Consider the following 14,144-nt stretch of genomic DNA (forward strand, 5'->3'; position numbering starts at 1 on the left):
ACTTTCAAACTAATCTCTCAAGACAGACTCTGCTAACAGAATCTGTCAGTACCACTGTCCTAAACATGTAGTGATGTTGTTAGTATGGATACACACAGAACACCTGAGAGGAAGTGGACTAAGAAGGCAAAAACAAAGAATTAAAAATCCCCTTCTTTTTTACCAAATGGGTTTCCAGATTGCTTTCAAACATTGGTTTGGTGTCATTTTAACATCTACTTGGGCTTTTGGGAGGACCCCAGATAGTTTTTAAGTTGCTCGATTCAGTATTTAGATATTTGATATTCATTTATTTATCTTATTTTATTTTTTTCCATTTTCCCAAATAAATAAAAAATAAATAACTGAAAAAAGTAATTGAAAAAAAAAAGGCCCCTCACATATTACAAGGACAATATCAGTCACCAGAACCAAGGACGAGTGTTTTCCATCATGAATCCATCATGGAGTTTGAAGTTGCAATGGATTTGTATAGGAAGTCTCGTGTCTGATATCTGGGGTGCTCTCAAAAGCCTGGGTAAACGTTAAAATGACCCCAAACATGTTTGAAAGTGCAATATCCCTTTAATTCTGTTCAAAAGTGTCACTGTTGCATTTTGTCCTATCCAAGAAGTACTCAATAGTATAAAATAGACTATTTATTAAATAAAAATAAACAGGAGAGAATTAAGGGTTAACATACAATAGCCTACACATCGATTATTATCACCCAGGAATGCATTGTTGCCCAAAGTTATTCAATTGAGGGCAACAAAGAATGCTGAGCGATAATTAGTTAATCACATATCCAAAGCTTTATTTATTTTCAAAGACAAAAAAGCATTTGTTTAATGCAGTAGGCTAATTGTTAGATTAACATTACGGTCAATAAGGAACTGGACTGGAAAGCAAAATGCCAGTGCTGCTGGAATTTCTGGTTGCTGTTTTCCACTCTGTGTTTTGGTTCCTTAGCGCCTGGTTAAACTCATTGTATGGAACTTTACCAAACCATCCATTGCAGTCATGCAGTGCCATTTTAGCTTGTGCAGATTGTCAACTGCCATATTATCCCTGTGTAAAATGTAAATACGGCAGTCCATTGAGCTCAATGGACAGAGGGCGCCATCTTTAATTCTCATCACATTCTTGATACCCGGCCTTTATTTGCTCTGGGTGAGGGGAGTGATAAATGGTCAAAGGGGGTATTAAGTGTTATCAGGCCTAGGGCTGATACGGCTGTAGCTGACCAGTCAGTGCCACCACATGCTGAACTGTCACTGTGTGGAATGAACGCATGTCAAACATGGTTAATCAAATTGTATTCTTTTTTCTTGTTCTCTGTGTGAAGTGAGGTTAGGTGTATGTGTCGTGATAAATAAATGATCACCAGGGTATTTGTCATAGCTCTTGGTATCCAACCTCAGGCCCAGCTGCAATAACTCTCTACATCTCAGACTGATATCCGAGCCAGCCCTCGGTTGGATAACCTCAGGACACAATGACGAATGTGTGGGTGAAAATCTATACATTGTTATCCCCAAAAATATGGCTCTTGATTGTTTGATAAATTGAAAAAGTAATAGAATAATCGCAAATAAGATAATTGATAGTTCCAGCCCTAATGAATATATATATATATATATATATATATACAGTCACTTAATTTAATCTCATCCTACAATCTAAGAACAGACGGGCGTCATCTCGGTCCTCGCTCACATAAATCAAGGCAGGTGTGTACTAAATGCTGACACTCACTGATACGTTCATGTGACCCAACATAATAACATTGACCTCGCTGACATGTACATCCACGTACATACTGTACATGCTGACCAATGGGCTTGATTAAAGAGGGACCTGGCTTACAGTGGTATGGTGAAAGTGTTTACTACAGCACATTAACCACTTCATCCCTATTCATCACCTCATTAGTAAGGATGCGATGCATTGTGAGCTTGTAGATCCGCTATTTTCACTTTTGGAATTTTGTGGTGGCCATTTTTTAATTGGAACCCTTTTGTTTTACATATTCACCTATAATGAGTCATGACAAGCCCAAAATAGTGAAGCCAGGGTTAATGTGGTTATATATATATATATATATATATATATATATATATATATATATATACCACAAATGATTGTGAATTACAAATTGTAATTGTATTAATCTTAAGAACAGTTGGATTCATTGCATAATATTATAACTGTCATTTTATTTCACAAAGTGAAAGATTTTAGGCTGTACAGAATGTTAATATCTTACAGCTGGGTGTCGGTGTTGTTGGTGGGCCTTTAACAAACTACTGGATACGGTTATTGTAACAACAACCAGAAAGAAGCAGATGGTTGACTCCCACCCAGACAACGGCTAATAGGATTTGTAAACCCAAATCACGTGACGGTGCCCCAGGCCCACTGGGCAGCAAAGAGAAGACAGTCTTCTTGTGTGATTTCTTCAGACCTCATTTTGACTCATTCCAATGCTATTGGCGGTGAACTCTCACCCATACTACATTTGCAATCCTTTAATCATATTTGCTGCAAATGCTTCTTCCCGGCTAGACTCACAACTACAGTAGATGGAGAAATCCATTGCATTACTGTTAATGGGGATTAAATTGTATATATCTTTATTACAACATTCGCTGATATGATGTTTGCGCAGCAGGGAGTATCATAGGTAATGTATGGTTTTATCAGGTTGAGATAGGCCCCAAGCCTTTCACAATGTTTCGTGAAATTCACCATACATTGTGAAAGTTATTTAATTTAACTGTTTGATTTAGGCTGTAGTAGTTTGCATTCAAGTGAAGGACACCGCTCACCATATCCCAACATTCTTACACAAGTGTTCCCTGTTTGTGAGTATGAACAGAATGTATTATGTCTGTGGAATCATGAGTTTTAAAGCTTCAACCTAACTCCCTCTCATTGTTTCCCCTTTCTTTTAGGAGAAATCAATCACTTCATGGACCAAGCCCTGTGACCACGTTTGGCCCAAAGGCATGCATGCTTCAGAATCCACACGCTGTCATGTAAGTTGGACGGACTATTTAAAACCTAGTTGGAAAAAATGTTGCTATTCGTGTTTCTGACCTTTTCCACTGTGCTTTGGCATACAAAATGCATAATTGCATCATTCAAGGTGATCAGTCTGAAGGCTTGAAGACAGAACAGTAACACACACCTGCTGGTTGGGGCAGTCGGGGAGATTTCCCAGGAGACAAGAGCAGCATCGTTATTTATCTACTGCTTGTTATTTATTGTCTCCGCCAGGCTGAAAGGCATGGCGAGAGAGTTTGTTTTACCCCTTGTCCGTCCGTCCGTGTGTCCGTGTGTGTGTCTGTGTGTCCGTGGTCCATCTGTCTGTGAACAGCTAATCTCCGGCACCGTTGGCCCGCTCGCTGCGAAACTGTGCACACACACTCCCTGGATTCCAATTCAGAACCTCTGCCATGCATTTTTCACATGGGCCTGCCCTGTTCTAGTGCCACCAGGAGGCCGATTTGTGCTAAACATTTTTTTAAATATTACTCCTACAGATTTTATCCAAAGATCACGCAAATCGGTACACAGTATCTCTATAGTCATGTGATCAACATAGATCTGTCCGATTTTCCATATTCCATCCTGATTGGCTAAGATTGGCTTCCAAAGTTTGCAGTATTGGTTTGTTTTGAACAAAATGCCTCAAATCATCTACGCAGCATGCGATTTCCGTGAAATTGTGCACGCACATTCCCACTAGGCTGAGGAAGAAATGCCACTTGAAAATGTTCAAATGTGGCGCTATAAAAGGCCGATTTGCGTTTTTACCTATAACTGCACCGATCTGCGTGAAACTTTGCACACACTCTCTTTAGAGGCCAAGGAAAAACCTTTGCCATGCATTTTTCACATCTGCCTTTTAGAGCGCCATCAGGAGGCTGACTTTTGTAAAACAAATGTTTTGCTATTACTCCTTCAGAATCTGTCCAAAAATCACGCAAATCGGTACACAGTATCTCTATAGTCGTGTGATCAAGATGGAAGTGTCCAATATTTCATATTCCAACTTAATTGGCTAACATTGGCTTCCAAAGTTTTCTGGATAGGTCCGTTTGAACAAAATGCCTCAAATCATGAACGCAACGTGCGATTTCTGTGAAATTTTGCACACATATTCCCACTAGGCTGAGGAAAAAATGCCACCCTTTTCACATTGGCCTGTTATAGCAGTCTAATTTAGCAAAACACATTTTTGGAACAAAATGCCTCAAATCATGAATGCCGTGTCTGTTTACCGTGCAAGGCCTAAGAAGAAATGCCGCCTTTTTCACATTGGCTTATTATAGCGCCACCAGGAGGCCACAATAACCTACCTGACCTGGCGGAGACCTTTGCTCCGAGGAGCACTTTTTCTAGTTTACTGTGTATTTCACTGGGTTGTTACTTCAGTTTTTCTTGCCATCTCCACCAAGGTCCTTGTCCTACATTGACGGTAATGTTCAATGCCAACCCAGAGGGGGCGCTGATATGAATATTAGTTTTTATCAATATTGATATGAATCTAACTAACAAGGCTACAGGAGGCGCATTGCTTACATCCCAAAACAGACAAAGATCTCCTGGTTCCTGAAACTGTCTCCTAACCGAAAAGTCCCAAATCCAATCACCACTGCAGCCTTTTGGCCTGTTAAAAAAAATGTGACATCTCATATCCTGCTTACAAAACAGCACTTCCTATTGTTAAGCCATTGGACTAGTGGGGAGGAATGACTTAGCCTTTACACATAGACCTGCACATATAAACATTAAGCTATGATAGTCTGTTATTTCACTGTCCCCTTCTCTTAGCTGGGCTTGGACAGACTGCTTGCCTCTTGACTCCTACTGTCACATTACTGGATACTTGAACCTTCAACTTAAGGTGGCACGTGATGGATGCATAGGATTAGCATCGTACTATCTAAAGCCTCCTAGGAAAGTTAAAAGTAGCACAGCTTGGCTATCTTTGGATCAAAACACTATACAGTAGGTGGGAAAGGTATTGCTACATAGCTTGAGGCCTGTCAGTCAGTGTCACAGATATGAAAAGGGAAGAAAATGCCCCATTAAATATAAAAATATCCCTCATAATAGAGGCCAATATTTCCCGTCATTCATCTGGTTGAAATAACTTATTACATTTACCATTTCAGGCTGATGTTTCACTTACTGTATAATTATATATATATAACCCTATAATTAGTGTCCATATCCAAATGTTATAAAATGCCCCTGTTATAAGTACCATCAACCCCTATTTTGGGCAAATGTTCAATAACGTAAAAAAAGAATACTTTTGATTGGTTAAATATTTATAAAACCTACAGACAGGCTTAACCACTTTGACTTTAAAACTTTACAAACGCGAAAAAACATTAAAAGTTGAAATGGGGAGATACGCGGTTATATGACAAAGTATATACAGTAGGGCCCAACTCCCCCCTCCTTCCCACAGGACCTGATTACAACTTAGCAAACCAATATTACTTGCCAGAAGTTATGCTTTCAACAGCATTAATTAACCGCCTTTGCATTATTCTGTAAGTCAGACCATATGTGACCATATGTTTCTCAACAGACTGTTGCGGGGCATGCAGAAATTGCCAGCATTGAGGCATCAGTTTCTATCTCCGCCAGGCCAGCAGAATCAATTATGAACAAACTGCTGTATTTGAAGACATGTAGAAACAACATAGATACATAGATTATTTTTATGTCCGACTCTGTGTATTGTGTGTATATATTAATTTGAATAATTTTAACTTTATCTGTAATACTGTATATATCGCAAGTACTCAAGCCTAGAAATAATCACTAATAATCGGGGACACGGATAATAAATCCCCCATATGTTTAATAATGGACTGCACCCTCCCACGAAGCTGAAGTGATGAGCAATTGAAAAGCTTAGTTTCTCCAGAAACCCTTTGAACATAAGATGAAAGAGTCATTGATGTGACCTAAACCAGTAGTTCTCAAAGTGGGGTCCGGGGACCTCCAGAGGTTCTTGGGCATGTTCCAGGGGGTCCCCAGCTAAATTAGTCAATGACTAACTTTACCACTTCATTCATATTTTATACTTTGGCTCTTCAAAAATAGCAGATGTACAAGCGCGTCACCACGCGCTGTGAGCTTGTACATCTGCAATTTTTTAAAATGTGAATAATTTTCATTTTTTTAAAACACAAATCTTCTTTTCTGGGGGTCCCTGCCCTAGCACAACATATTTTAACTCATTCACTGCCAGGCTATTTCAAGCTTGTTGATCCATATGCCAAAGGCATTATGGATCAAACGGAGAAAAAAATGTCTCCGTTTAAAAGTGGATGGAGCATTAACTTTTTGAAAATCGTTTTCTCCTAGTTCCTTTGAGATTAAAAAGAAAAAAAAATAACCAAAATTAAAAAGTAAAAATTTTATTTTGATTTTTTTTTTTTTTTTAGGTGACGTCAAAAGACGTCATTGGCACTAATGGCACACTGAAAACGGACGTCAAAAGACGTCATTGGCACTATATGAGTTAAGATGGGGGTCCACGGCCAAATACATATTAATTTGGGGGTCCTTGACATGAAAAGGTTTGAGAACCACTGATCTAATAAACAATGAATGTGATCATTATGATATAAGCTGACATTTCATATGACACACTATGCCTGTTAGCTCAGCTGGTCAGAACTTGGTGCTGATTATTATTATTACTATATGCACTCTTGTAACTTTAACTAGCAAAAAAGTCAAAGCTAAATATTACGCCTAAAGCCTTCCTTGGTGGCCCTGGGGGTGAGACGTAGCTGCTGGTGTCAGTTATGTAATAATCTGTCATCGCTTTACTTATCTGTTCTTTGATTGTGATTGGCAAATGTTTGGAGTAAAATGGTTATGGCTGTCATTGTTCAGATCCATCAAAACTAGAAACCACAAACCAGCCACACTGGATAGTTGCTTTCCTCTGTGAACGGGTGTGGTTGTGCATACTTGTTTTAGTGAGACTGTGTATTACAACCATTGTAAACCGATGCAGTGTTATGATAGTCATAGCAGCCATGGTCTGCTATAACATAGCCATAATTTGATGAAATGTATGGGTCGATATAGCTAGCAACTCCTGTGTTGTGTGTTAAAAGGGGAACATTTGCTCCATGCGACAGGTAAACCAGTGTTACAGGTAAACGCTTACTGTGGATGCTAATGGTTGGGTTCCATTTCAGGGTTATATTAACTTTTGTGACGTACAGAGATGCCTAAACTATGACAGATTCACTTGCAGGATTAGTTTTTGTGACATCTCCAAGTCTCGATTTAGGATGGGCTCTATAGTTTCTCTTCAGGTTATATTTTGAGATAAATTGTGTTGTTATTGTATATTTTCATCTCGACAGAGCAAAGTTAAATATTCTGATAGTGATAGGTCCTGTCACCTACCCTCCCCCCTCTGACCTGTGTCAGTCACCCCGTGCTTTCCTTTGCCCACAGGCATTGTCTTTGTTTCTGGCTTTAAGCCATGAAAATATCACCCAAGTTCAGTCACTCTGGCTTAAACAACTCTCTCAACAAACAAAACATGAATGCCTTAAAGATATCTCACACCTCGTCTTGCAGAGTTTCCTTGTAGTGTTACAGCAAGGTAAACAAGCAACAGTTCCCGGTGCGTGCGTCTGTCTGTGTCAGTCAGGACACACCCACCCTATAAGAAAACCTTTTCCCCTGAAATGGGCGTCTCCCTCAGGTGGGCAGGGCTGAGGTGACATCACCTCCTCAGGTCTGTCTTAATAATGAGTGAGCTTTAAATGGAGCAGCAGAATGCAGCGTGGTGATTCAGTGTTAAGGCCCTTTGAGGAGAAGAGTGGCTGTTGCCGAGTGTGGCCAAGCTGTGGACAACAAGGACAGACATCACACCACAGCGCTTCAGGGGAGCGTCCTCAACAATAGCAGGTGACAAAAAAGTCACAACTGACCAGATGACATCGCTGCCTCCGACTAGTATATGTTTTACTTGTTTTTAGAACAATAGGCGTTGGAAGACGATGCTAACGATAGGCCTTGTGTAGTGTACGTACAGTATAGCTGGACCTACTGTATAGACTGGAAGGGTAATTCTCCAAAGCGGCGTCATCATCACATGCATACAGCCATGAAATACAGCCAGTGTGTGCTCCAAGATGCCCCAGGAACCAACCACAGTGACAACAAAGTGTGGAAATGGTGAGAGCTGCTTCTTTTTTTTTCCTCCTTCCTTTCTGTCTGCGTCTCTACGGAGGCCAGGGGAACGGTGTCGTTTGTTTGTGATGCTTGAAACGGGTGCCTCGCTCCTTTGGTGTAACGGCCTGTTTCAAAGGGATGCTTCTGCCACCTGCACGTCCTGTGGCCCTTCACAGTTAACCATGGAGACCCAGCATCCCTTAATTTCTACAAAGAGATTTGGTGTAGAGGTAAACGAGAGCGCACCAAGTACAGTTGCAACTCAGGTTACTAAGAATATAGAGGGTTTAAGTGGTTAGCCTTCGCTGCTTGTTTTACACAGTTAAAATGTGGGTGTTGATTTGACCCATATGGTTCCATTTTTTACACAACCCACGACTGTGTAGTTACCACAATGTTGTGTCAGTATATTGCATTAAAAGTAGGGAAGTAAGGCTTGAGGTTTCTGTTTCTCTATTTTTTTGTGGTATACCAGTGGAAAAGAGGAAACAAAGGTGTATTCATTGTCTGTATTTATTTATTTATTCATTTATTTTTACACAGTAAAATCCTCAGTGTTTAATGTATCCACGTGTACACTCTCAGAGTGTAAATGAACACTCTGGAGTTTACTGTGTCACATGCATCCAGCCAGGCATAGTGCAGGCAGCCGTCCGGTTGAAAAGCACAGTATTTGACCAGAGGTAAGCTCTCTGTCTGCGTTTTTCTAAGTGGCGGCTGTGATCCAACGAAAGCAACGCATGGTGTTATTTAGTGCTTCCTGGGGCAGCGGGACTGTCCTATGTGGTTCTAGACTGGACCCACCTGTCTGCCTGGGCAAGGTACTTATGTGCTTGGGAAGGGTCAGGGCGTGCACAACAACACTCCTTTTGGGTGCTGAAAGAAGAAGCAGGTAACAACAGCAGCATGCTATTGAATAGAACCAGGCCAAGTCCCCCGTTCCGCAGTTTCGCCCTTGTATCTCATCGGAGGTCAGTTTACTTTCGATCCGTTGATCTAATTTTATTAAAACATTTGAAGGATTTGAAGAAAGTATTTTCCCAAAGCTTTGTCATTTAGGGTGCGTTTGGATATAAGGCACTGAGTGCACTGGTCCAATACAAACCAATACGTGTGTGCGCTCCCGGTGCGCATATCCGAACGCACCCTTAGTAAGTAGTGTAATACCTGGTATCAGTATGTGGAGGCCAGTCTATGATGTCAGTCATCTATGACAAACAGACATCACATCTACAGTTTGATGCACCAAGTTGGGCTCAGTTTTTCAGCCAATCAGCTAAGCCAATCGAGGGACGGACACACAGATACACATAAATACCCAGATTTATAGGTAGCTGTTGTATTTTAATAGATTAAATAGAGGGTTGAGATTAGCCCTGGTGTTTGACTGAAAGGTTTTAGCTTTTACTTATTTAACTCATTCACTGCCAGGCTTATTTCAAGCTTGTTGATCCCTATGCCACAGGCAGGAAAAATGGAAAAATTTGATTTTTTTCTCCGTTTACATTTTAACATTGAAGTGGATGGAGCATAAACTTTTTGAAAATCGTTTTCTCCTAGTTCCTTTGAGATAAAAAAAAAAATACCCCAAAAAAAAATATATATATATATATATATATATATTTTGAAAAAAAATAAGAAATTAGGTGACGTCAAAAGACGTCATTGGCACTAATGGCACACTGAAAACGGCCGTCAAAAGACGTCATTGGCACTCAATGAGTTAATATCCCACACATTACTCACAATGCAATCTGGGAACCCATCGCCAACTGAAAATGAAAAACAGCGCCCTCTGCTGTTTGTTCTATGTCTGTTGGCTCTGGGGGGACGATAACGTAACACCAGAGCACAGGGAAACCGGTGTTTGTGATGCGCCTTCAGCGCATCAATTCCGGTTGGTGCGACTATGTTTTCATTCCCACTAACAATATTTCTACACGGAACACTAACACCACTTCTCCCAGAGAACATGGATCGTTTTGGTTATAAGCCCACTTGTTTCTATGATGAAAGAGTAAGTTAAAATGTGAATATATTTCCGTGGTTTTGTCTGCTCCGCGGACGCTATTGTTAAATTAGTTTCGGTTTGTTTCGAGGGGGAAAGATCGACGGACATGTGAATCCCGCCCACTACATTTGATTGGGTAAAGCGCGGCCTGCTTCCTGATCTGAAGGCACGCCCACTTGTAGCCCAGTGTGTACATGTTACGACGAGCCTTCACGACAGATTCTCACGCAGTGCAGAATCTGTTCTTGAGAGATTACTCACAATGTGGCTCGATATTGCACCAGTTGGTTACTTTTTTCAGTGCACTGTGTTGTGTCATCAAATGTCAGTCAGTGTTGCATCTTTTCAATTTCAGCTTTTTCAATTTCCCTGTTTGCTCTTAAAGGGAAGTGTGAACGAGCGTGCGTGTGTGACTATAAGAAGAGAAAGTGAAAGGGCCTATGTGATTTTCCCGATTGGCGCAAGAGAAGCCATGGAGTTATCCGAGTTGACGTGTCTTTAAACTTACACCATGAACACTGAGCAGCAAAGAGTTGTGGAAGAAGTACTAAGATTTTTTACTTAAGTAAAAGTAGCAATACCACAATGCAAAGGATCAAGTCTGCTTTGGCGGCTCCTTCAATCGAGTAGAGGAACCAGGCCTCATACATATCCTGACTCAATATCCAGGAACACAGGACGACTTGTTCCAAGAACTGGGAGCAGCAATAGCCTGGCATTGAGATCTCAGATGCTGTCTTTCCTGGTGGAAAGATGGCATCTAAGATTTGTTGCTGCAGCTGCCTTCAACATACCATTCTTCACGCACAGTAAAGTCCTCGAAGTGAAATTAACACTGATATTACTGTGCATAATTAAACTTTTTTCCCCATTATGATATCAATTGCAATTTGTTATTTAAAGACGGGTGTGAGTGATGACCTGTCAGGGTTATAACACATGATACCACGCCATGACCATATTAAACCCAGCCCAATGGGGAGATTACCACTTAAGCCAGAGCAAAGCAAATTAATCAAGCTTAAATACTTTTATCTCTATGCAAAAATGTACAGTACAGTACACTACAGCAAAGTGTAGTATAACTTCCTTAATGTGTGACGTGAATGTGTATTGTCAATACTTGTCTATTAACTAAGTGTGTCACCACCTTCTAGACTACTTTTGAAAAACTATATCCTCACATAATCCGTATCCTATGCAACCAGTTAATGTGTCGACCTTAATACATCCAACCTTATAATCACTTGCATATAGGAATAGTAAAGCCTTTCTTACTAGAATGAGTTAAGACGTCTTAGAGCTGCTGATGAAGGATGCATCTATAGATGTGATACAATATCTCACCAACCTGAGCACTGGCAGCACTATATTTTTTTTGTCGATACTTGAGGAGCAAAAATTGTCAAAACAGTAACTTTCAAGTCCGTTAAAGAGATCGCTGTCCATGCTTGCTGTCTTTTCAGGCTAATGCGTAATTCATACTCCTTCATACGACGATGTTATTCACCGAAAATAGCAGATCTTCAAGCGACGTGTTGTATACTTGTCGATCGATTGTTTGTGGTGAGCAACGCTGTCATATGATGAAATATAATATAATCAGGCCTTAAGGTTGTGATGAATATTGCAGAGGTTAGACAGCCAACACAGCAGGGATCAACATAAGACACTGGACTACCATCTACTTTCAAATGACACAGTTGTTATATATATCTGACCAAAGTCTCTTTAAGGTGTTGGGTTAAGAGGTACATGCTGGGGGGCTGTGGTGTGTGGTAACAGAGTTAGACTCTTAACCCATTAAGACCGGGAACGCATTTGTCATTTTAGATTTTAACCACTTTAACCATTATTTTATACTTTGGCTATTTTTTGAAAAATCATGATTTTTTTTGGGGGCAAATCTTTGAATATGTTTTTTTTGCTTCTGGGGGTCCATGGAACTAAATATTTTGAGATGGTGGGTCCGCAGCCAAATACATATAATCTTGGGGGTCCTTGATATGAAAAAGTTTGAGAACCACTGATATTATAGCAACATAAGTGTTTCAGGATTTAGAAGACATTTGTAGAATCTGCCTCAGGCCTTAATGGGTTAAGTCCCATGTCTCTAATTGGATAGGTGCTAAGATGTGTGGCTTTAACAGACCTGTCTGGACTGTTACCCAACTGCTCATAATTTCAGTTAGCTAACTGAAATGAGCTCATTAACAAACATTTCAACATATTATTTCGCTGCAAACTGTGGTCTGCTTAAAAAAACAAACTACTTTTTGTCCTGTCGAAAGGGTCGTTCACTTCAGAGGTCACGCTAGATAGGCTTTTAAACTCCCTGTCCAGAATGATTACGGTCTACCGGACATCTGATAAAAATGACGTCCATATCCATTTTTTATGCATGAATAACAAGCAGGTGCATAAATGTTGCCTAACAACAGTGACAGCATTATATTTTGGATATAAGGGAAGTAATATAAGAATTGTGTATACTGTAGCCTAATTCTGCGTACTCACGCTAGCAGCTTAAAAACATTTTTCAATGGAAACCAGTGACATTTAAGAGCAATCAACGGGTCGGGTACTGCACAAAAGATAGACAGAAGAATCATTCATGTTGATTGGCTCAACTGGCCAGCAATAAATCAAAAATACAGGCTACTCACAGGTTATGGAATAGGCTATTGAGTGGTGGGTGCTGTCCATGCGTCTATGGTAAGAGAGCTTCAGAAAGTTGGTCAAGCATCTTGTTCAGTTTCCTCAGATCTTTTCAATTCAAGTGGTAATGTGTATTCCATGTACATGTATCCATCTTTGTGAACGTCGTGGTTTCACCTGCACATGATGACGTGACTTCACAGTGATGCTAGTAATGAACAGCCGTCTCTTTAGGCCTCATTAGGCCTATCTGTTGGATGTTTCATCTCCAAATGTGTGTGAATCGTTGTGTTTGGACAACTTGGCATTGCACAGCTTGCATTTTGACCTAGTTTTCATGTCTCACCCTCTCCTGTGAAATTGTGTGTGTTAGAGAGAGAGAGAGAGTGCACTTGAGGAGCAGAGGATTTGAAATGTGTCTGATTTGCAGTGATAATAATAAATTGCAGTGGGTTTTTTGGTTTGTTTTTTATCGGACAGGACGTCCGGAGGGATTTATATTTTCCGGCTTATGTCATAAAAAACTGCCAAAACCGGCAGTTACCGGCCTAACGAGATTTCTGGTTAACATTAAGGAAAATGGGATGCTAATGAACTAGATTTGTAGATTCTGTCCAGCATGCAAATTAATAGATTTGCTTGGGATTTCCGCACTTGAACACCATGTTCAGAAAGCGGTCTGAACACAGATTTCTTGGCTGAGAAGGAACGGCAACCTTCCAAGCTTCCAACGGCAACCTTCCAAGTTGATATTTCACAATTTATTAGAGCTGTTAGTCCTCACAATTGGCCTGTTTAATTCACGCTTCCTTCTGAAAATGAATGTGACGTCTCCTTCTTGCTCAGGCACATCCAGGACCCTGCCAGTCAGAGACTGACGTGGAACAAGCCTCCCAAAAGTGTCCTTGTCATTAAGAAGATCCGCGACCCCAGCCTGCTGCAGCCTTTTAAAGCGCTGTGCACGTTTCTCACCGAGGTACAACCAACACGCTGTGTGGTGTCACTCACACATTCACACACCCCGTGACATCACTCACACCATCCACCATCCATGTGCGCTGTGACATCACTCACACATCGACAGAGTGGATCATTATGTGTATTGTTTGAATTCCACGTCCACACTCCGCTCACGTCAAAGCATTGAAACTACTGCATGATTTACTGTCAAAATCACATTGGTCTTTTTTTGTGTTTTTAATGAGACCTTAGCCTGACTAAAACACAATGCAAAAAACACACCTCAAGTTATTGCAGCAAG

General features: G+C 40.6%; 1 protein-coding gene across 2 annotated transcripts in view; it reads left to right on the forward strand.

Annotated features, from left to right (window-relative positions):
- The window catches only part of LOC308096979 (NAD kinase-like), a 28,667-nt gene that overhangs the window by 5,183 nt on the left and 9,340 nt on the right, over positions 1 to 14,144 (forward strand). The window contains exons 3-4 of one of the 2 annotated variants that reach the window (XM_080444510.1): positions 2,937 to 3,020; positions 13,730 to 13,859. In XM_080444510.1, the coding sequence (XP_080300636.1) occupies positions 2,937 to 3,020; positions 13,730 to 13,859 (214 nt within the window). Of the gene's footprint in view, positions 1 to 2,936; positions 3,021 to 7,808; positions 8,218 to 13,729; positions 13,860 to 14,144 lie in introns of those variants that run through there. The other variant, XM_080444511.1, reaches the window with a different exon arrangement.

Source organism: Gymnoscopelus braueri (genome assembly GCF_963280865.1).
Source record: "Gymnoscopelus braueri genome assembly, chromosome: 12".
Classification (NCBI taxonomy): domain Eukaryota; kingdom Metazoa; phylum Chordata; class Actinopteri; order Myctophiformes; family Myctophidae; genus Gymnoscopelus; species Gymnoscopelus braueri.